The sequence below is a fragment of the Leopardus geoffroyi genome, chromosome C3 (assembly GCF_018350155.1).
Source record: "Leopardus geoffroyi isolate Oge1 chromosome C3, O.geoffroyi_Oge1_pat1.0, whole genome shotgun sequence".
In the NCBI taxonomy this organism is placed as follows: domain Eukaryota; kingdom Metazoa; phylum Chordata; class Mammalia; order Carnivora; family Felidae; genus Leopardus; species Leopardus geoffroyi.
Window position 1 is genome coordinate 89,779,359 of NC_059338.1, and position 20,883 is coordinate 89,800,241.

At 38.2% G+C, this 20,883-nt stretch overlaps 2 protein-coding genes across 8 annotated transcripts in view; one reads left to right on the top strand and one right to left on the bottom strand.

Annotated features, from left to right (window-relative positions):
* LOC123585534 (MDM2 binding protein) overlaps window positions 1-6,661 on the bottom strand; it is an 81,423-nt gene extending 74,762 nt beyond the window's left edge. For all 3 annotated transcript variants that reach the window (XM_045453800.1, XM_045453799.1, XM_045453801.1), the window contains exons 1-4: window positions 6,468-6,661; window positions 5,581-5,661; window positions 570-643; window positions 325-473 (exon numbers count right to left, since the gene is read on the bottom strand). In XM_045453800.1, the coding sequence (XP_045309756.1) occupies window positions 325-473; window positions 570-643; window positions 5,581-5,661; window positions 6,468-6,585 (422 nt within the window). In that variant the 5' untranslated portion in view covers window positions 6,586-6,661. The remainder of the gene's footprint in view (window positions 1-324; window positions 474-569; window positions 644-5,580; window positions 5,662-6,467) is intronic.
* Window positions 6,662-6,689: 28 nt separating this feature from the next.
* Window positions 6,690-20,883, top strand: part of MRPL13 (mitochondrial ribosomal protein L13) — a 49,241-nt gene continuing 35,047 nt past the window's right edge. Inside the window, exons 1-2 of one of the 5 annotated variants that reach the window (XM_045453804.1) lie at window positions 6,690-6,989; window positions 10,099-10,222. In XM_045453804.1, coding sequence (XP_045309760.1) covers window positions 6,963-6,989; window positions 10,099-10,222 — 151 coding nt within the window. In that variant the 5' untranslated portion in view covers window positions 6,690-6,962. Of the gene's footprint in view, window positions 7,173-10,098; window positions 10,223-20,883 lie in introns of all 5 variants that reach the window. The other 4 variants (XR_006706271.1, XM_045453803.1, XR_006706270.1 and 1 more) reach the window with 4 other exon arrangements.

Below are 20,883 nucleotides of genomic sequence, written 5' to 3' on the forward strand. Positions count from 1 at the left end.
TGTCTCTCTCTGTCTCAAAAATAAATAAACATTAAAAAAATTTTTTTTAAAAAGTGACATATTAGTTAGAATGTCACTTTTTATGATTAATGCAATTGTGTAAGCTTAAGAAGCTAGATATTTTCAGATACCAATTTTTCCATTTTACAGTTTTATTCAAATAAAAGGCCCAAATTGCCCATCTCCCAAAATAGAGTTGAAAATTTCAATAACTAAAATTTCCTTCCTATGGCTGCTAAAAAAATCTCATTTTCACTCTTGTGGCTGAAATACTGTGTACTGTTAAAATATTTTAAAGATATTATAGAAAGCATATAAGCATACTCAGCCAAGGATAATGATTCTCTGCTATTACTATCTTCTTCCTCAAAACACTCAGCGCTCAAACATTCTTCAATATTTGTTTGAAGAACATCTTCAATTTCATCTTTTTCTGTACCAAAATGTATCTCTTCCCAGTGAGAACTGCAAAACTAATATATCAAAAGATTGCATTAAATAATGGGTTTCTGAAATTACTTACATTGGCAAATACATTCACTAATGCCTATTTTTTTCATTTCTATTACCTGATAAAATCCACATATTGCCTGCACTGCAAAGAACCACTTCTTGGGAGCAGGTATGCCGCCTACCGAACATGCTTGAAAACAAAATCGTGCTTATTAGAAGAAAGACGTATCACAAATAAGCAGATGCTACAGTATCTATACTTAGAGAATTATATAATTTTTATTACAGTATATAGTTCTTCAAGATATACGTGTGTATATGCATATACGTATATATTACATGGATCTTTTTAAAATCTCTAAAAATTTAAGTAGAACAATCTGCCCAAAGAGCAAAATTATTCACTCACAATGAATACTTTTATTTTGTCACAACTCAAAATCCATACTATTTTAATCATCATTTCAAACACTAAAACCTACCAAGAAAAAAACCCCAACACCCACTTAATTACTACTGAGTCATGCAAAACTGCGTAAGTGATGGTAAGAGATCTAGTTCCCTCTTCAAAGACAACGAAGGTCTGGTTCAGCCTGGCCAGAAAGAGAGAGAGGAGATAAAACAATAGCCTCATGACATTTTCTACTCCCCTCTAAAGCCATTTCAAAATGTTGTTGTGTATCCAACATGCAACTGTAACTGATGGGGGAGTGTGGGGCAAGTTGAGGGCAAAATACAGGTGGGTACCCTCCCTCCCTCGGCCCAGTGGAATATTGTTTGGACACTCCTGGCTACCCAAGAACAAAGGAAAGGGGTTTAAGTACTTGCCATGGTAATGTGGGAAACTAAGGCAAATGAAAAATTAAATCCCCTTACTGCATATAGCCCAATGACAAGTCCCTGAAAAAAGCAGAGTGACCTCCCTCTAGGAGCTCAGCTGCCTGGAGGATGACACTTTGCTAGGGGCAAAAGAGAATCTTAGCTTAACATTATCCCAACTTCGAGGATCCTGTAAACCTACTTCCATTATCTCAACTGCCCCAAGATATATGCTAGCAATCATACTCCAAGCTTATGGCCCTGATATACAACTGAAGGGTCTCCTGACTGAGGTTTTATTAAACGGTAATAAATGATGTTTCCCTAACAACAGGTAGCCCCTGAAGGTCCTGAAAATCTTGCTTCCAAAATTCCTTGGAGACTTACTCTATCCCTGACCCCCTCCCAACCTGAGGGTATATAATGAGTTTACCTGTCATGACCCCATGCAGCTCTCCCTACCCCTGGGTCCTGTCTCCATGCTTTAATAAAATCACCTTTTCGCACCAAAGAGGTCTTCAAGAATTCTTTCTTGGCCTTCGGCTCCAGACCACCCCAGCATCACCCCAAAACTTCATCATAACTACATTCATTAAAGGCACCGATAACTAACGTTATAAAATCTGATAGCTCTTACCACTGTTGTTACTTGACCTCTCAACATAAGAATAAGAAAGGAATGAAAGATGACACAGTTGACTACTTTCTCCTTAAAACACTTGATTTCTGTGGAACCTATCTTTCCAGCTACTCCTCATGCCTTTAAAAACTGGTGTTCAGGGGCGCCTGGGTGGCTCAGTCGATTAAGCGTCCGACTTCGGCTCAGGTCATGATCTCGCAGTCCATGAGTTCGAGCCCCGCGTCGGGCTCTGTGATGACAGCTCAGAGCCTGGAGCCTGCTTCGGATTCTGTGTCTCCCTCTCTCTGACCCTCCCCCGTTCATGCTCTGTCTCTCTCTGTCTCAAAAATAAATAAACGTTAAAAACAAACAAAAAAAAAAAAACCTGGTGTTCAGTTCCTTTAAATATTGGGATTCAGTTCAAGATTTTCTGCTCTTCTCACTATCCATAAACAATCCCATCCTTTCTCATAGTTTGGACTGACATCTACATATTGATGATTCTATTATCTGTATCTCCAGCCTTACTTTGCCTTTTGAGTTCTGGACACGCGTATCCAACTTTTGCAAAACATTTTCAATTTGACATCTTACGGGGCAACTAAATACATGTTCCGAATTGAACATGTCATTTGATGAGGTCTTGGGGTGATAGTGGGGTTCAGAGCTGACAGCCAAGAAAGAACTCTTGAAGATGTCCTTTGGTGCAAAAAGATGATTTTATTAAAGCAAGGAGACAGGACCTGTGGGCAGAAAGAGCAGCACTGGGGTTGTGAACAGTGACTACTTATATACAAAGGAGTTGGGGGAGATAAAGTCAAGAGGGAGTTTCTTGAAGAGATTTCCATATGCTAAAGAGGACTCACAGATTACTGGAGGCCTAGCTATTATCAAGCTAAGGTTGTTTTTCCCTCTAGCAAAGCATTAGCATTAAGATGGTAGGGAGTTCCTGGAGATTGGGCTATTAATAAGATTGTTTTTTTCTTGTAATATTACTAAGATATTTGTAAACTAATGGAGACTCTATCAGTTTAACCATTTGTTTTCTGTCCTTTCCTTTGTTCTTGGGCAGCCAGGAGTGCCTGAGAAATATTACACATATTCCACCAGGGCGGGGGGGTTGTGCTAGCTTGTGCTGGGCTCTCACTCAGCTTGTCTTATGGCCCCTCATCTACCATGCCTCAAACTCTAATTCTCCTATCTTGCTAAATGCCACCACTTATACTATACCCAAGCCAGAAATCTAATGTCATTCTTTTTTTTTTTTTTTTTTTTTTTTTTTTCAACGTTTATTTATTTTTGGGACAGAGAGAGACACAGCATGAACGGGGGAGGGGCAGAGAGAGAGAGGGAGACACAGAATCGGAAACAGGCTCCAGGCTCCGAGCCATCAGCCCAGAGCCTGACGCGGGGCTCGAACTCACGGACCGTGAGATCGTGACCTGGCTGAAGTCGGACGCTTAACCGACTGCGCCACCCAGGCGCCCCTCTAATGTCATTCTTTTTTTTTTTTTTTTTTTTAAATTTTTTTTTTTTCAATGTTTATTTATTTTTGGGACAGAGAGAGACAGAGCATGAACGGGGTAGGGGCAGAGAGAGAGGGAGACACAGAATCGGAAACAGGCTCCAGGCTCTGAGCCATCAGCCCAGAGCCTGACGCGGGGCTCGAACTCCCGGACCGCGAGATCGTGACCTGGCTGAAGTCGGACGCTTAACCGACTGCGCCACCCAGGCGCCCCTCTAATGTCATTCTTGATTGCTTTCTCACACTACCCTTCTCCTGAATCACACCAATGCAACCCTAGGTCAGGTGGATTCTACCTCCATAATTTCTTTCAGATCCATTTTCCTCTACCTCGGCTACCTCTCTTATTTCTTAGCTGGTCTTCTGCAGCAGCCCCCTCATGCCTATACTTTCCTCCAATTTGTCCACTATACTGTAGCCAGAATACTTCAACACAGATGTCACCAGATCTCTTCCTTCACTAAGGCCTTTAAAGGCTAATTATCATTATGAAGAAGTCCAAGAGCCCTGACACGATTTACAAAGTCCTCCACATTGCTATGCCTATCTCTCCAGCCTTATCTCAATTATAATCATATTATACTTCCAGTTTCTCAGACTTGCCATATTACTGAAAGCAATAATGTTCACAGGGTAAGAAATTCAATCTCTTTGCATGGTTCTGATATGCAGATTTCAGTTCCCATGATTTAAATAACACCTGGTCCCCCAAAACAGGGCTCAAACTGCAGCTATCATGGTTTATTAATCAACTGTAATTGCCTAAAGCAAAACTTCACTGCTAGCTTCTCATATCGCAAATCACTACATAAATCAAAGATGTGTATCATGATCAGTGACCAATCACATTACTACTTTTCAAAGTTTGTTGCTGATTGGTCACTGTATAGCTGTTATTCAGTTCATATGAATAAATGACAAATATGTAATTGTGTTTCCTTCTTGTCTCCCAGTGATAAATTTACATATTTTACAAAAATGGGTAACAGGAAGAGGAAATTGGCAAAAGGAAAAAAAAAAAAGATAAAGGCACACCAAAGAAGCAAAAAGTGATTAACACCAAAAGTGACATTCAAATCTAATGCAAATGGATTCTAAAAATAGCTGCTGTGAAAGAGAGAACCCAATGTGGGGTTTGAACTCAGGAACCAAGAGATCATGACCTGAGCTGAAGTCGGATGCTCAACAGATTGAGGCACCCAAGCGCCCCTCGGACAAGAAACTCTTATCTACCCAAACAGGAAGCAAAAGTTATCCCAAGAATTCCTATAATGCTCCCAATATTTCTTCAATGTATACTTTTGAGGCATAAGTGAAAGAAAAGCTTTCTTGCAATACCAGTAGTATTGACTTAAATTATACCAACTTGAAAAAGTAATGAGTACTACCACAACTTGGCAAACAGACTAGGGCAGCATGAACATTTATAACCAAAACAGACTAGGGCAGCATGAATGAGCACCCTACCCCGAGCATCTCTAGAAACTTCCTTCAGCTTTTAATTTGGTCTGTTTTGGTTATCTCCTTTTTCGGAGCCCTTGAAAGACACTCTCAGAGGCCAAGAAGAGGAAGTAAAAGAGAAGATAACTATAAAAAAAAAAAATAAGTAGATGGATTTGTATAATGCCAATAGAAACCAAAGGAGAAGAGATTTTTACAAAGCAAAGGCTGGTCAAATAAGCCAAATACTTTGAAAAAGGTAAAACAGACAAGAGCGGAGACAAGATTACCGTGTTTAACAATTATGAAGTGCTTTTAAGAAAATCAGTAAGAGATAAGGGTGGAAAAAAATGGTAAGAAATGTGTAAGAGCATTAATAATGTATTTGTACTCAGGACAAATCATAAATCCTCTTTATAATACCACATTACCCTATTATATATGGAGCTAAAGATGGGCAAGGAAATACCACAAAGGGAACAAAAGTCAAGCTGAGAACCTAGAATAATTTTCATAATAATTTTCACACAATTTAATGACATTCAAGCAGCAGGAAGAGGGAATTAGCATCTTTTTCAGTTTTGTATTTCCTTACTTATCTCCCTATCCCAGTGATGTGTGCAGTCAACAAGTATCTTTCATACTTTTAAGTGACCACATTAATTAAATTTATTTCCAATACAAATACAGGGCCAGAGAAAAAAGGGGTTCGTGTTATACTTACCAGGAAAAGTACTATCTTCTGGATTCATTGAAGCACTAATGCTTCTTTTCAGGAGGTGATAAACATTTGCTGCTGTTAAATCTGAAAAAGAAAAGGCAAACTAACTCAATGGGCACAAGAGTTACATAATCTAGGCCTATTCCAATTTCACCATCAGAGACTCTCCAGAACAACATGTTGTACATAAAAGAGCTACACAGAGAAAACCCAAAAGGCTCCTGGTTTATACACGCTAGCCAGTTAAATATTCAAAATTCCCCCCAAAGGATAATTTTAAGCAGAGAAGGGAAACTCTGTCACAATACTCTATACACAACCACATATATTTTCTCCTCAAGATGCCTGCTCAATCAAAACAAACAAATAAATAAAATGCAGTGTGGATTATAGACAGAAACACCAAAAAGGAGTGTAATTTCAAACGGTCACGATTGTTTTAAATTTACCATTTTTTTTAATCTTAGTTTTTATATGTAGGATATCTCTTCCCATTAGGATGTAGACTCTAGGAGAGTAAGATCCTTGTCCATCTTGTTCCTTTCTGTATTACTTGTATTTGGAACATAGAGTTGATGGAATCGCCTATTGAATGCATATATTTCTAACAAGAAGACATTCCATTCCGAAGGCACAGAGAATAAGTCAGTTAAATTTTTACTGTGCCAAGAACTTCTGAGCACTGGAATTGTGCATCCACAAATTTGTCCCTATTTCTCCACGAAGATAATGACATTTTTCAGCCCTTATTGGGCCGATCCCATAGCGTCTCAGATTCTCGGGACAACTCGAGATAGCCCCCCCTCCCTCACCGGCAGAACTTGATCTCAAACTTAAGTTTCTTCCCCTCCCCGCCAGAGGTTCCCGCTCTTTCTCAGCCCTGCGCTTACCCGGCTGTTTCTCGGTACCCTCAACGGACGACTTCCCAGGCCCATGATCCACTTCCCCACCCGCTGCTGACGGGACTTTTGCTTCCCCCCAGATCACAAGGAGCAGGTACCGATCCATCTCCTTCGAGCCGAGCTCCTATTTCAGATTTTGGTTTCCACATCCAAATAGTCGCGCGCTGCTTAGGCACTTCCGGTTTCCATCCACCAAATTTAGGTCGGCTGGAAATTGTGCGCGCTGGGTCGGTTTGCCTCAGCTTTTCCAGCCGGCGGGTTCTTTGGGGGAGTTATTCTGTCAGTGACTGCATTATTTCCTCCTGTCAGGATGAAACTGCTACCATGGGAAGATTGAAGGAGACCCAGAAAAAGCATAGAAACTGACGACGGCTGGCTGGCCTAGGAACTGTCATGCTTGCCTATATATGTTTCCCGCCGGGCCATTAATGCTGGGGTCTGGCCGTGGACCCTGGGAATAGGACGGTCCTGCAAGTGGAGAAAATGTCGAGTTTCTCTAGGGCGCCCCAGGTGAGCTCGAACTCTTGTGGCTTGATGGAGTTCATTACGCTGGCAGAAGGAAGTCACTGGCTTCGGTGGATTTGGTGATGCTGAGTGGGCAGGAAAGAGGAGTTCCTGGGCCAGGAGATAATGCCTCGGGAAAGCACTTTTGAGAATCGTGATTCTGGCCGCCGCTTGCTGTTGTTCTCTTTGGTATTCGTCTCCTCTTTTCAGTTAGCCCTTTTCATGACTTTTTTTCTAAGGAAAGAGTATTCAGATAGGGCACTGTAGACCATTGTAAGGATTTGCTTATTACTGAATAAAATGAGGATCTAGTTAGTGAAGGGTTTGGAGCCAGGAAGTGACAGTGATCTCACTTAAAAGTGTTAGAAGGAGCTCTCTGGCAGCTGAGTTAAGAATAGACTGTTCAGAGGTGGGGATTGGTGGAAGGTAGAAACAAAGAGTCGGTTTAGAGGCCAACTGCAGTGATCCAGGCTAAACACGATGGTGGCACAAACCGAACTAGACAGTATAGGGTTGAAAAGTGGTCAGGTTTTGTTCGAAGGTGGAGTCAAAAGGATTTCCTGAAGGATTGAATGTGAGCTGACAACGAAAGAACAAGGATTACTCTAAGGTTTTTTTGTTTCTGAAACCGGAAGCGTGTGCCATCAGCTGAGATAGGGAAGACTGAAATTGAAGCAGGTTTCACGTAGAAGAGCTGGAGTTCAGCTTTGGGTCTGTTGACCTGAGATGCTTCTTAGCCCAGTCCTGCTCCAGGAGTGATTCCTTCCTTGAACTGTTTGTTACCTCTCCTGGATGAAGCAAATTTAAGAAGTAAAATTACAAATTTGAAAACTTTACAGCAGTTTGATGATATGGCAGTATTTTAATGGTTTTTGAACAAGGTTTTTTTTTTTTTTTTTAATCAAAATATTGATCTGCAATGGAATGGGGACAAACTAGTCTTTAGGAGATGGTTTAAAAAGCACTGTAGTGCAGCTACCAAATGGGCAATTGGTACAATTGTAGAGTTCAGGAAAGAGGTCAAGGCTAGAGATGTAAATTTCTACACTTGGGAGTCATAAGCATGGAAATGACATGTAAACATACGAGTCTGGATGTAATCATTGAGAAGGTGTGTATAGAAAAGAGAGAAGGACCAAGAACTGAATTCTGGAAGATTTCAACATTTCAGTGGCAAGAGATAGGAAAACAAGCAAAGTAGGGAAAAAAACCAAAAGAGGGTGGTGTCCTGGAAATCAAGTGAGGAAAGAATATCCAGGAGAAGGAAATGATCACCTGTATTGAAGACTTAGAATTGACCAAGGGATTCAGTGACATGAAGGTCCTGGTAACTTTGACAGGCAATAGAGAGAGGGTGTGGGTGTGGGAGGAGAAAAGCCAAGGTGGAGCAGGCTGAAGTCAGCATGAGGACAAATTGGAGTAAAGACAACTCTTTGGGAGAATTTTGCCACAAAGGAGGCAGTGGGTAAGGGAGGCTTTGTTTTTTGTTTTGTTTTGTTTAACTTTATTATGGAGAATTTCAATCCTATATAAACGAAGGTACAGCCCAGTTTCAAAAACCTCATAGCCAATATTTTTTCATCTGTACCCCCCATTCACTTCTTCCCCTTATGAATCTGAGGTGAATCTCAGATTCCTCTTATTTCATAAATAAATATTTCGGTATGTTCTCTATAAGGATTCTTTTTGAAAATATAATCCCAATACCATTTATCAAAGACAAAAAGTAATCATGATTCCTTAATATCAGATATCTAGTATATGTTCAAATTCCCAATTTTCTCATTTATGTTATAGAAATACATAAATTTTTACTGTTTGTTCCTTTGGTTTAGGATTTAGAATGTAATAATTTCATGTTTTTTAATTCTCTCTTAAGTTCTTTTTCCTATTTTTTTCCTTTGCAATTTATTGAAGACAAAAGATTGTCTTATAGACTTCCCACCGTTTGAATCCTTTTTTATTTTTATTTTTATTTTTTTAGTTAGTCATAAGCTGAGAGTACTAGGGAAAAGATATGGGCTAGAGGCTGTCTTTATTTGCAGAAGACATGATTGTCTTTGTGAAAAATCAGATGGAATCTAAGAAAAGCTCCTAAAACTGATAAATAAGTTTAGCAAAGTTGCAGGGTACAAGACCAAAATGCAAAAAATGAGGTGTATTTCTATATACTAGCAACGAACAGAAATTTAAATTAAAAATACAATACTATTTACAATGGCATCAAAATATGTGAAAGACTTAAGAGAGAAATCTGACAAAAGAGAGAACAAGTAGAAACTAGAAAAGTGAGAAAGGAAAAAAAAATGGTGAGCAGTTTAGAAGCTGATATGAGGTTTGTAATAATAAAATGTAAAATAAACCCAATTAGCCTGATTGTATTTTTTCCAGCATTGTTTAGCAACCTGTGTATATGCATACAGAAAGCATCTGGTTGACATCTCTATGGGCTGGAATTTTCTGAGAGTTTGAAGGTACTGATGGATACTACAAAGACAATGGTTTATGCCTGACGCAGCCTAAAGATGTCTGTGTAAGGCAGTTAGGTAAAATTTAAGTTTATTCAACATCCCCCATCTATACTTGTCTAGCTATATTCTGTTACTTACCTCTTCCATGGAATTGAACTGCTGAATAGTTTTCAGTTCCCAATTAGCTACTCATTTTTCAGTTTAATACATATTAGTCTTCAAAGTATTTTTGAAGACCTTATAAACAGTTTCTGCTTTCATAAGAGTTCCCATTACTCTTCCAGATTCTATTCTGTATGATATCAAAAATTGTCATAATATAAAGGAAAATATATCTTTGAAATGTTTTAAATAAAATATCATCCACACTGCTAATAGGAAGGCAGGCAAGAAAAATTACTGTGTTAATCTTTGTAGAATGTAAAAAGACCCTCCTTTTCCAGAAACAAATGAAAACAAAACCAAAACAATTATATAGTGACAGGATCTTTTTTCAAAGTAATTATTGATATTAACAGTAGAATATACATGATAGTATATAATAATCTCAATTATTTCCATTTTAATTAGAACTTTCTTTATTGTTTTCTCTGTCTCTGTCTCTGTCTCTCTGTCTCTCTCTCTCTGTCTTTTTTTTCCCCAAGCAATGGGCCACTTTTGCTCGGGTTTGGTATCTCTTAGATGGGAAAATGCAGCCCCCTGGCAAACTGGCTGCTTTGGCATCAATTAAACTTCAAGGATTGCATAAACCTGTATACCATCAACTGAGTGAGTATCATTTTATATCTGTGACGAGTATCCATAATTTTCATGCCAGAATAGAATGTGGAAAAGTCTGACTGAACTACTTCTAAGTACCTCTTTTTTTCTTGGGATCCCTTGTTCCATTCTTACAAAAAACCTACTAGGGCACTGAAATGAATTTGGTTTATTCACAGGAAAACCATACAGACCAGTTTGCCTGAGATAACCCCATTTTATGTCATTACCCCAGCAAAATTCTCAGTAGCCTTCCTTTCACTCTCAGATATCCTGAGTGGGACTAGAAATCAAATGTTCACTCTTACACGTGTGTCTTCACATGGCAATGAACATTTGAATAGGGAGTTTTTGAAAATGAAAAAATAAGTTTGTCTTGTCTTCTAAAAACCTTTCCCCTAGAAAGATGGATAGAGCTAGCGGAACATGGAAAGTTTACTTTTTACTGTTTTGAATTGATAGATTTGATTTTCTGTAACCTTTTTCCAAAACAAAGGAAAAAAGTTGTTTTGAAACTTAAGGTCTTCAGCTTATTGTAGGTAATTCTGATTGACTTCACTTACCTAGGCACTTCAGTGCACACCCAACAAGATCTAGGTGTCAATTCTTACTCTTTGTCTTGACCTGTCAGCAACATTTTGTGCAGCTGATCATAGTGTTAACTTTTTGATACATGAAATACACAAAGATATATACAGTATGTAGATATAGTATGTAGACAAATCTATTTTTAAATATAAGTAATATTTTAAAGAAAATTAACAGTTACAATGATGATGAAATAAATACCCATACACTCAACATTTGCGTTATTTCCAATTTTTTTGCCATTACAAACAATATCCCTGTTGGTATTCTTATACCTTTTTTCCAGGGCGCAGGTGGAAGAGTTTCTCCCAGATCTGTCTATAGGACAGGAATTACTGGGTTCAAAGGTGCATGGGAAACTAGGTAGTCTTTATGCTAATGTCCTCTCCTACCAGAGTTTTTATTAGCCATCATCTTCAATAACAGTCGATGTTTTCATTCTTTTTAAGTTTGACTACTCTCATAAATGTGGAATGCATTCTCGTGGTGGTTTTAATTTTCATTTTCCTCATTGCAAATGGAATTAAGTATCTCTTCACTATTTAATGGCCTTTTATCATTTCTTCTTCTGTGAAATATCTGTGCGTGTCTTTTGCCATATTTCCACTGAGTTATTTGTCCTCTACATTTTTCTAACTTTTATGTATTATTTAACATGTAATTTTTTACTCAGTCATTTGAAAATAAGTTGCAGATGTCTCAATAAATCCCCCTGAATTTAGCATGTGTCTCCTAGAATAAGTATATTCCCCTATGTAACCAAAATGCCATTATCATACGTAACAAAATAAACATAATTTAATTGTACAGTTTAATGTCCAGTGCATTTTCACATTTGCCTAGTAGTTTCAAGCATATTTTTTATAGCTGTTACTTTTTTAAAACCAGGACCCAACCAAGCTTTATGTATTATTGCCTTTAATTGTTATGTTCCTTTAGTCTTTTTAAATGTAGAAGAATCCTTCTCTTTTATTTTTTCCTGCCATTAACCTTTTGAGGAGTCCAGGCTAGTTGTCATATAAAGAACTTTCTTCTTAAACACATTCTTTACTTGTTTTTGGATGCGTTCTCTTACTAACTCCTCCTTCCCAGTCCCCCTTGTTTTTTTCAACTTTCCAAACTCCCAATCTTCTCTCATTAAAAATTAGGAGGGGGAGGGGCATGGAGGGCACCTGGCTGGTTCAGTTGGTTAAGCCTCTGGTTCTTGGTTTCAGCTCAGCTCAGCTCATGATCTCACGGTTCCTGGTTTTGACCCTTGTGTTGGGCCCTGCACTGACAGTGCAGAACCTACTGAGATTCTCTCTCCCTCTCTGTCTCTCTGCCCCTCCCTTGCTCACTCTCTCTCTCTGTCTCTCAAAATAAATAAATAAACTTAACAAAAAAAAATAGGAGTGCCCTGAAGCCTGGTCTTTGGACCCCTTCACATTCCTTAGGCAATCACATTCAGGTTCAGGTCTCTAAATATTTTCTGTTAGGCTAAGCTCCCAAATTCATATCTTCATTTTTTACCTTTTCCCTGTATTCCAGACTCCCATAACCACATTTCTACTCAATAAATCTTAGGTGTCCAGTGGGCATCTGCAACATTTTAATGTGTGTTTAACTCGGAGATGTCCTACTTCCTGATTTCCCCCACCCAAAACCAACCTGTTACTTCTGATTTCCCCATCTTAGTTAACAGCTTCTGTATTCTTTTAGTTGGGCTAGTCAGAAGTGTTTGCTTCATTTGTGACTTCTCTTTGTTCAACTCATATATATGGGTATATATCTGAAAAAATATATGTATCTGAAATCTAGCTACTTCTCATTAACTCTTCTACTGTAATTTTAAACCACTTTGCTCTCTAGTTGGGATTATTCCAAAAGCCTCCTCACTGATCTCGCTGCTCCTACTCTTGCCCCAATAGGGTCTTTTCTCTACAGATGAGTTGCAGATGTCTCTTCCAAATGAGAAAGTAAAAGCCAACATTTGCCAGTCCCTACAAGGACCTACACGGTGTGGTCCCTTTTACCTTGCTGAGTTTGCTTCCTACCTCCTAGGGTAATCCACTAAGGCTTGCTGCTCTTTCCTTAATGTGCCTGTCAGCACATTTTGCCTTAGGGCCTTTTCATATTTTGTTCCCTCTGCCTGGACGGGGTTTTCCAGGTTTATGGCTTAATTCTTCACATCTTTCAGATTTCTGCTCATTTGTATTCTGAGAGAGGCCTTCCCCAGTTCCTCTGTCATCTCACCCTTTCACTCTATACTTTACCTTGCCTTTAGGGGCGCCTGGGTGGCTCAGTTGGTTAAGCATCCGACTTCGTCTCAGGTCATGATCTCATGGTTCGTGAGTTTGAGCCCCGCATTGGGCTCTGTGCTGACAGCTCAGAGCCTGGAGCCTGCTTCAGATTCTGTGTCTTCCTGTCTTTCTGCCCTCCCCCCACTTCCCACCCCCTACCCCTTGCTCACACTCTCTCTCTCTCCTAAATATAAACATTAAAAAAAAATTTTTTTTAATTAGCATTCTCTGATCACCTGACATATATAAATATGTATTAGCCACACCTCCACCACACTAAGTTCTAAGAGGATAGGAACTTTGCGTAAATTTTTCACAGCTATATGCCCAGTGTCTAGAATAGTGTTTGACACATAGTTGGACTACATAAAATGTTTTTTGAGTGAATATATGCATTCATGAATACGAGTTTTGAGAATGAAGAAATTACTTTTAATCGGGGCTCTGGCATTTAGCTAAGTTAGATTTTGGATCTGTGGAGCTAGCAGGGAAAGGACTGCAGATGGTTTGACTTGGGTAAACGCAAGAACTCATGAGTTACGCCATTTCTCATACTTGCTGCTCTCATCTTTTTCTGCACTTTTTAAAAAAATTTTTTTAATGTTTATTTATTTTTGAGAGAGAGAGAGAGACAGAATCCGAAGCAGGCTCCAGGCTACAAGCTGTCAGCACAGAGCCTGATGCGAGGCTCGAACTCAGGAACAGTGAGATCATGACCTGAGCCGAAGTCGGACGCTCAACTGACTGAGCCACCCAGGCGCCCCTCTTTTTCTTCACTTAATGAAAATTTCAAAGTCAGCCCACAATCTGTGCAATCTTTAAGTATGGAATATGAATGTAAGGATTTTGTCATGTCAGTGTTAGTTTTTCAAGCACTTAGTACAACATCTGGCCCTTCAGAGATGCTTATCAAAAATGTTTTGTGGAGTGACACTTTTAAGAAAATGTTTTATGAGCACAGTCAGTTTTCATTATTCACTGTAGTTACGTTCTTTAAAGTCACCATGAGTGCTGAAAGAGAGCGAACACTGAACCATGGCTTTAGAGATATGGTTAGGTTCCAATGAGCCTCTAGTCACAACATTCGTTTGTCAGCCAGGCAATAAATAGCTTTGTTTTATGTGTGTTTCTATTTAAAGGCAGCTTGTTTAATATACATATTGTTGCTTCTTTAGCATTGAACTCACGGCTAACCACACAGTAACTCATGCCTGAACGATGCTTATCTAACACAGGATTTCTCTGTAAGACACACTGCAGGCTTCTTGCACTTAGGAATACTACACAGCACTTCAGCATCAGACTCGAGGGATATTTTAAACAGCAAAGTCACTTATAAAAAGCACAGTAATGCCAAAAACCTAGCACTGAATAGACCACAAAAGGACACTGGTTTATAGTAAAAGAGCCGAAACAAAAGACAGTGCATTACCATATTTGACCTCAGCTTACGCATCAAGCTACTCAGATTTTTCACTGCCGTGCACGTGTCTGCAAATGACTGGGAAAGCACTGCAAGTTTTGAGATTATCAATAAATATTAAGAGAATAGGCAAATTTGTAATACAGAATACATGAATAGTGAGGAGCAACCACACCTTGAAAGTAAAATAGTGGTCAGCAGACCTACGCTTGACTAATTATAAATCTGTTTGCTTTAAAAATCTCCAGTTTTTGTGGGGCGCTGGGTGGCTCAGTTGGTTGAGTGTCTGACTCTTGGTTTTGGCTCAGGTCATGATCTCACGGTTTGTGGGTTTGAGCCCCATGTCAGGTTCTGTGCTGGAAGTGCTGAGCCTGCTTGGGATTCTCTCTCTCCCTCTCTGACCCTACCCAAACCGCCCCCACCCCCCAAGCACTGTGTCTGTCTCTCAAGATAAATAAATAAACTTAAAAACAATATCTGTGGTTTTTGGCAGACAAGGAGAATGTTATAGTCTTAGAATTACCAAGTAATAGAATGAATTCCTTAGGACTTTAGATATTTTAATTGCCTCATTGATACACGTGAGAAGTAAAATCAGAAGAATAAAATGACTTTCTCCCTGTCACTCAGCTATATTATAATAGAACTTGGACCAGAACCCTGGCACCTGTTTCATCAGATAGTAAATTACCCATTCCACATCAGTGTGGTGATTCTTAGCCACTTAAACTATGTTTTCCTGCTAAGTTTTTTTTTTTTCTTGGCAGTGTTATCAGCAAGGTAATATACAAGATCTTTTAGGTTGTTTTTTAAAAAAAATTTTTTTAAGTTTATTTTTGACAGAGAGAGACAGTGGGAGTATGAGCTAGGGAGGGGCAGAGAGAGAGGCAGACCCAGAATCTGAAGCAGCTCCAGGCTCTGAGCTGTCAGCACAGAGCCGACGCTGGGCTCGAACTCACGGACTGTGAGATCATGACCTGAGCCGAAGTTGGACTCTTAATCGACTGAGTCACCCAGGCACCCCTTTAAAAAAAATTTTTTTTTAACATTTATTTATTTTTGAGAGACAGAGAGTGAGTGGGGGAAGGGCAGAGAGAGGGAGACACAGAATCCAAAGCAGGCTTTCCAGGCTCTGAGCTGTCAGCACAGAGCCTGTCGCGGGACTCAGACTCACGATACGTGAGATCATAACCTGAGCTGAAGTTGGATGCTTAACCGACTGAACCACCCAGGCGCCTTAGGTTGTTTTTGTAGAAATACCAACAATACAAAATTTGGGAAAAAGTAGAATTCGTAGTAATGTAATTTCTTTCTTAAAGTATAGCACTTATCTGTTCACTGAATTAAAGTTCTGCTTTCCTACAAGCGGGTCATTATTGCAAAAGTATTCCTTAAGTACTAATGAAAATACTTGCTAGCACACCAAAAGAGCTTTGGTAGCTACCTATCATGTCATCCTTTTCTAGTAAAGGAGAATAGCTTTTCTATGAAATTAAAAATTAACGTTTTAAAGACTGAGCTGTATTTTTGTTTCACTATATAATTTAATATGGAACTTATATCAGCAAGACTTTTTATGTCCACAAGATGTCACTAAAGTCAAAACTTAAATTGCAAGCAATTTTCAGCTTACAAACATGTCTGTCGTAAGTTTATTTCTAACATTCATTGGTTAAATAAGCATTTATCAAGCATGTATTATGTTCTCACAATCGCTGTAAACATGTTTGTTTGAAAATTGACATACAATTTCCCAGATAAATAATACTATAAATGATGGTCATATATCCAGGAGTAGCTATAAAAGTTAGCCGATAATATATCCAAACATAATGTATACTGTATTTGAACTACTTTACAGGTCCAGTAGACTTTGTGAAGTTTTATAGAAAACCAACTTTCCACTTATAAGGTTATTTTTTATGGAAAATGTGGTCTGAGTCAAGCTGGAAATGATGTAGAACTAGGAAAAGTTCCCTTCTCTTTCTAATCAGAGCTGCCCTTCTGAATTTGGGACCTGGGAGCTCTTTGAACATGTTTGTCACTGATAATAAAAAGAAAGGGCACATGGTAATTTTTAGATTATACTTACTCTTCATGAGGACTCCATTCTTTTCATTGCCCACAGATTAATAAATTGAGGACAGTGTGAACGTTTAAAAGAAGCAGAAGGGCACCTGGGTGGCTCAGTCAGTTAACTGTTCCACTCTTGATTTTGGCTCAGGTCATGATCTCACGGTTGGTGAAATTGAGTCCCATGTTGGGCTGTGTGCTGACAGCACGGAGCCTGCTTAAGATTCTGTCTCTCCTTCTCTCTGCCCCTCCCTTGCTTACACACGTTCTCTCTCTCTCTCTCTCTCTCTCTCTCAAAATAAACAAGCATTTTAAATTAATTAATTAATTAATTTAAAAAATAAATAAAAGAAGCAGAGAGAAACCTTCCTTTAGCATTTTCTAAAGTTATTGTTAGATTATCCTAAAATACTCCTGATCTACATGAAAGGAAACAGAAGTTGCACACAGTTCTTAATGTTATAAACTCTAGCACACCAGGCAGTTCAACAAAGATTAGATCTAATCTCTAACATTCTGCCTTATATTATTTATTTAATCTTTTAAAGACTTGTTAGGGAAAAGAAAAGTTTAGGATGCTCTTTTTAAAGTTACCAAGCTAACACATTTTTCTCTTTTACTATTTAAGTTCCGTGTGAGTTTATTTCAAATGTAAATTACTGCATCATTTTAATTTTGCAATCTTAATTGCACATTTATTCTTCAACTCCTAGAATATCATCGTACAAAGCAGTGAAGGAGAGTTTTGCTTTAGATCATATCTTGAATACTTAACTCCTTTAAAAGTGAATACTTAGATATTATCAATAAATTTGAACAACATACCTTGTTCCTATCACAGTGTCTTTATACTCAGTAGATTTTGTGGTAACTGATGTGATCGTCTGTTATATTAACTATGCACAAATTCAGGGATGCCGAAAAAAACACTGAAGAAGGCATTTGGACATTTATCTTTCAAGGTTGGAAACAAACAAAATGGCCAAAGCCAATTTTGTTATTTATCACTCAATTGAAATAGCTATTTTCAAACATTTCTCAAACCAAATCTTGTAAGGAGACCCAATATATAAAAGCAGTGCTGTGCTAGTTGAAGGAGGGAGAAGATGCTTGACCCTTTCCCCTTTGAGTCACCTTCTCAGAACCTGACATCTCTATCAAATACAGTTTTAAAATCAGTAAGCTACAGCAAAGAGCTTTTAAAGAGGGATTTGACACGTGGAGCGGATGAAAAGACAAGCTACAGACTGAAGGGAAATATTTGCAAACCATATAGTCAACAAGAAACAAACACTTAATTAGAAAATGAGCAAAATATCATGACCAGATGGTAAATAAATACATAAAATGATTCAACATTATTAGCCATTAGGGAAAAACAGATTAAACCCACAGTGAGACATCACTGCATATCTGTCAGAATAGCTAAAATAAAAAGTGGCAAATGCTGGTGATGATGCAAAGAAACTGGATTGCTCACACATTGTTTGTAGGAGTATAAAATGGTACAGCCAGTCTGGAAAAGAATATGGCAGTTTCTTATAAAACTAAACATGAGCTTGCCATACAACAATTGCACTTTTGGACATTTCTCCCAGGGAAACTAAAACACAAAAACCTGTATCAATTAATAATACTTCCACTGCATTGCTCTTTATCCCCATATATTTATCAGCCTCTGACGTATTGTATGTTTACTTGTTTATTGTCTAGCTCATTGCACTAGAATGTAGGATTTATTATGACCAGGGATTTCAGTTGCATTCATTGCTCTATTATCAGCATCAAGAACAGTACCTGACATGAGTAAGTAGTAAGTGGATTAATTTATTAATCAATGGAAAAGAACTACAAAGCAGATTTTGGAAGAGATTCCCACCAAACTTACCAGATATCTCCATCTGAATCCATCCTCCTATGGAATCTAAGCAGCTCAGACAGTTTTGATTGGTCCAATTTCTAAGAACTACGAGTGCATCTCCCATGAAATCTAAGGAATTGAATGCGAACAGACATGATAGAACAAGCCCTATTTACATTAAAGTGAACACCAGGAATTTTTTTTTTTACACTTTTTGTGACTTGTAATTCCCATTATATAAGAGGTCTACATTAAGAGTCTTCAGAAGGGAGCTTATAATTTAGGTGGAGAAAGTAAAATTGTACAAATGATAGGACAAGATAGAGTTAAATCGGTATCATAAGAGAAATTCAGGCATCCTTGTGGAATCAAGGGAAGTTGGGTTCGGTATTAGGAAAGGCTTTATGAAAGGACTGGTATTAATTTTGGAACTTGATATTTATGTGGAACTTAAATTTTATGGATAAAATTTAGCAAGTGGAGATAAATCAGGAGAGTATTTCTACTGGAAGAAACAAAGGAAAGATCACGGGATCTGTGTATACGATCTTCTGTATGTATGTGTGTGTGTTTTAAACAGAAATAATGGGATAATGCTTCAGAGAATAGCAAGTAGTATGGTTTGGGATGGGAAAGAACTGGTAAATAAGGCTAGAAAGTTTGAGCCTAAACTGTAGGTATCCTTGAATACCTTACCTGGGGAGTTGGTACGTGTTGAGGTACGAAGGTGACAAATAACTTTAACCTAGGGTTGGTATGTTAAAAAGAATTTCAGAGCTGTCCTCAGAACCTAGTAGAAAAGGGTGCATGATCAATTAGCGACTGATATTCCTGCCTCCAGAATGAATGTTATATCTCTTCCTCCCAGGGAATTTTGAGGAAAAAATATGAGTTCTGGTTTAGGGGAGAAAATGAGCCAAAACACTGAAGCTGTAGGACTGAGAAGCACCCCTGATAGTGTGACTCATCATTAGAACTTCAGTTCCCTGACATGACACTTTTGAGTTTCCACTTTGATTGAATTTATCTGAATTTATTTGGCACCTAATTTCATTCATTCATTCATTCATTCATTCACTCATGCACACATGTGTGCACACACACACCAAATATTATAAAAAGGAGTCAAGGTTACACATCTAAGATGAGAGTTTTTACAAATACACTCACAACTCCTTTTTCTAAAAATTACTTATTACTTTAGTTTTTTTAATCTGAAAGAAATTAATTTCTCTTGGAATATCTCTTGATCAGGCAGTAGAGTTCTAATTTATATACATTTGCTGCATATTATAAAGCATAATTGTTTAATGAAAACTTTACAATGAAATCTATTGTATGTAGAAATTGAGACAGAAATAATTGTACTATATTCAGGGTTTCAGCCTTTAACAATATTGGCTTTTGTTTTAATATGTAATGCAGTTAAAAAATATTTAATTCCTGGTTAGTTTGATTTAGAGTTAGAGAAGTCTTTCTAAGAATATATTCTAAGAATATATATTCTCCCTCAATAACTTACGCCAGAGGCATGTTATTGAGGGAGAATAATTTTTCCCAGATTAGATGTTCGTACCTTACAGATGAAAGAACATGATTTTCATCTGATCTGTGATATTCTTTTGAATGTCCTTTGAGAGATCCTTTTGATCTCTACAAAGACAGTAGGTTTGTTTGGAATAGCTCAAGATGCTTTTTGTTTGTTTGTTTGTTTGTTTTAAGTATTTAGAGAGAGATAGAGAGAGTCGGGGAGGGGCAGAGAGAGAGAGAGAGGGGGAGAAAATCCCCAAGCAGGCTCTTCACTATGAACCCGATATGGGGCTCGAACTCACAAAACATAAGATCATAACCTGAGCCAAAATCAAGGGACGCTTAACTGACTGAGCCACCTAGGTGCCCCGGTTTTTCCATATTTAAAGCTTAAATAACATTTAAAAAATAAATTCAGCTCTTGTGTAAAGCTAAGGATTCCATTTTTCCTCAGCCTAAGTGTCACGGAAAGAGCCTGAACTGGGAATTAAATAACATGGTGTGTGAGCTTTGGCAAATCACTTGATCTTAGCAGGCGTTAGTGTCTTCAACTGTAAAAGTCTGGTTGAAAACTAAGGTAACTTCAGCATTCTCTGAGATGACATAGATATCTTCTCACCCTCTTTATTTATTTTCCTGGTTCATTTGTCCAGTTGCCTTACTAGCCCATTGTGGGTTACTTTTAGGAACTTTGATCAATTTGCCAAATACAGTCAAATTGTCTTTTCAACCCACTGACAGCAAAGCTTCCCAGGTAAAGCTTTCCTTTACACTTCTCGATTCCCTTTCACTGTGATAAAGAAAACCTACCTGCTTTTTTCTCTTTCTTTTACCCTCATTCCATGTAGACTATATACTTCTCTCTTAAAATGCTGTCATTGAAATTCGAAGCTCATTATCTTATAATGTAACTGTT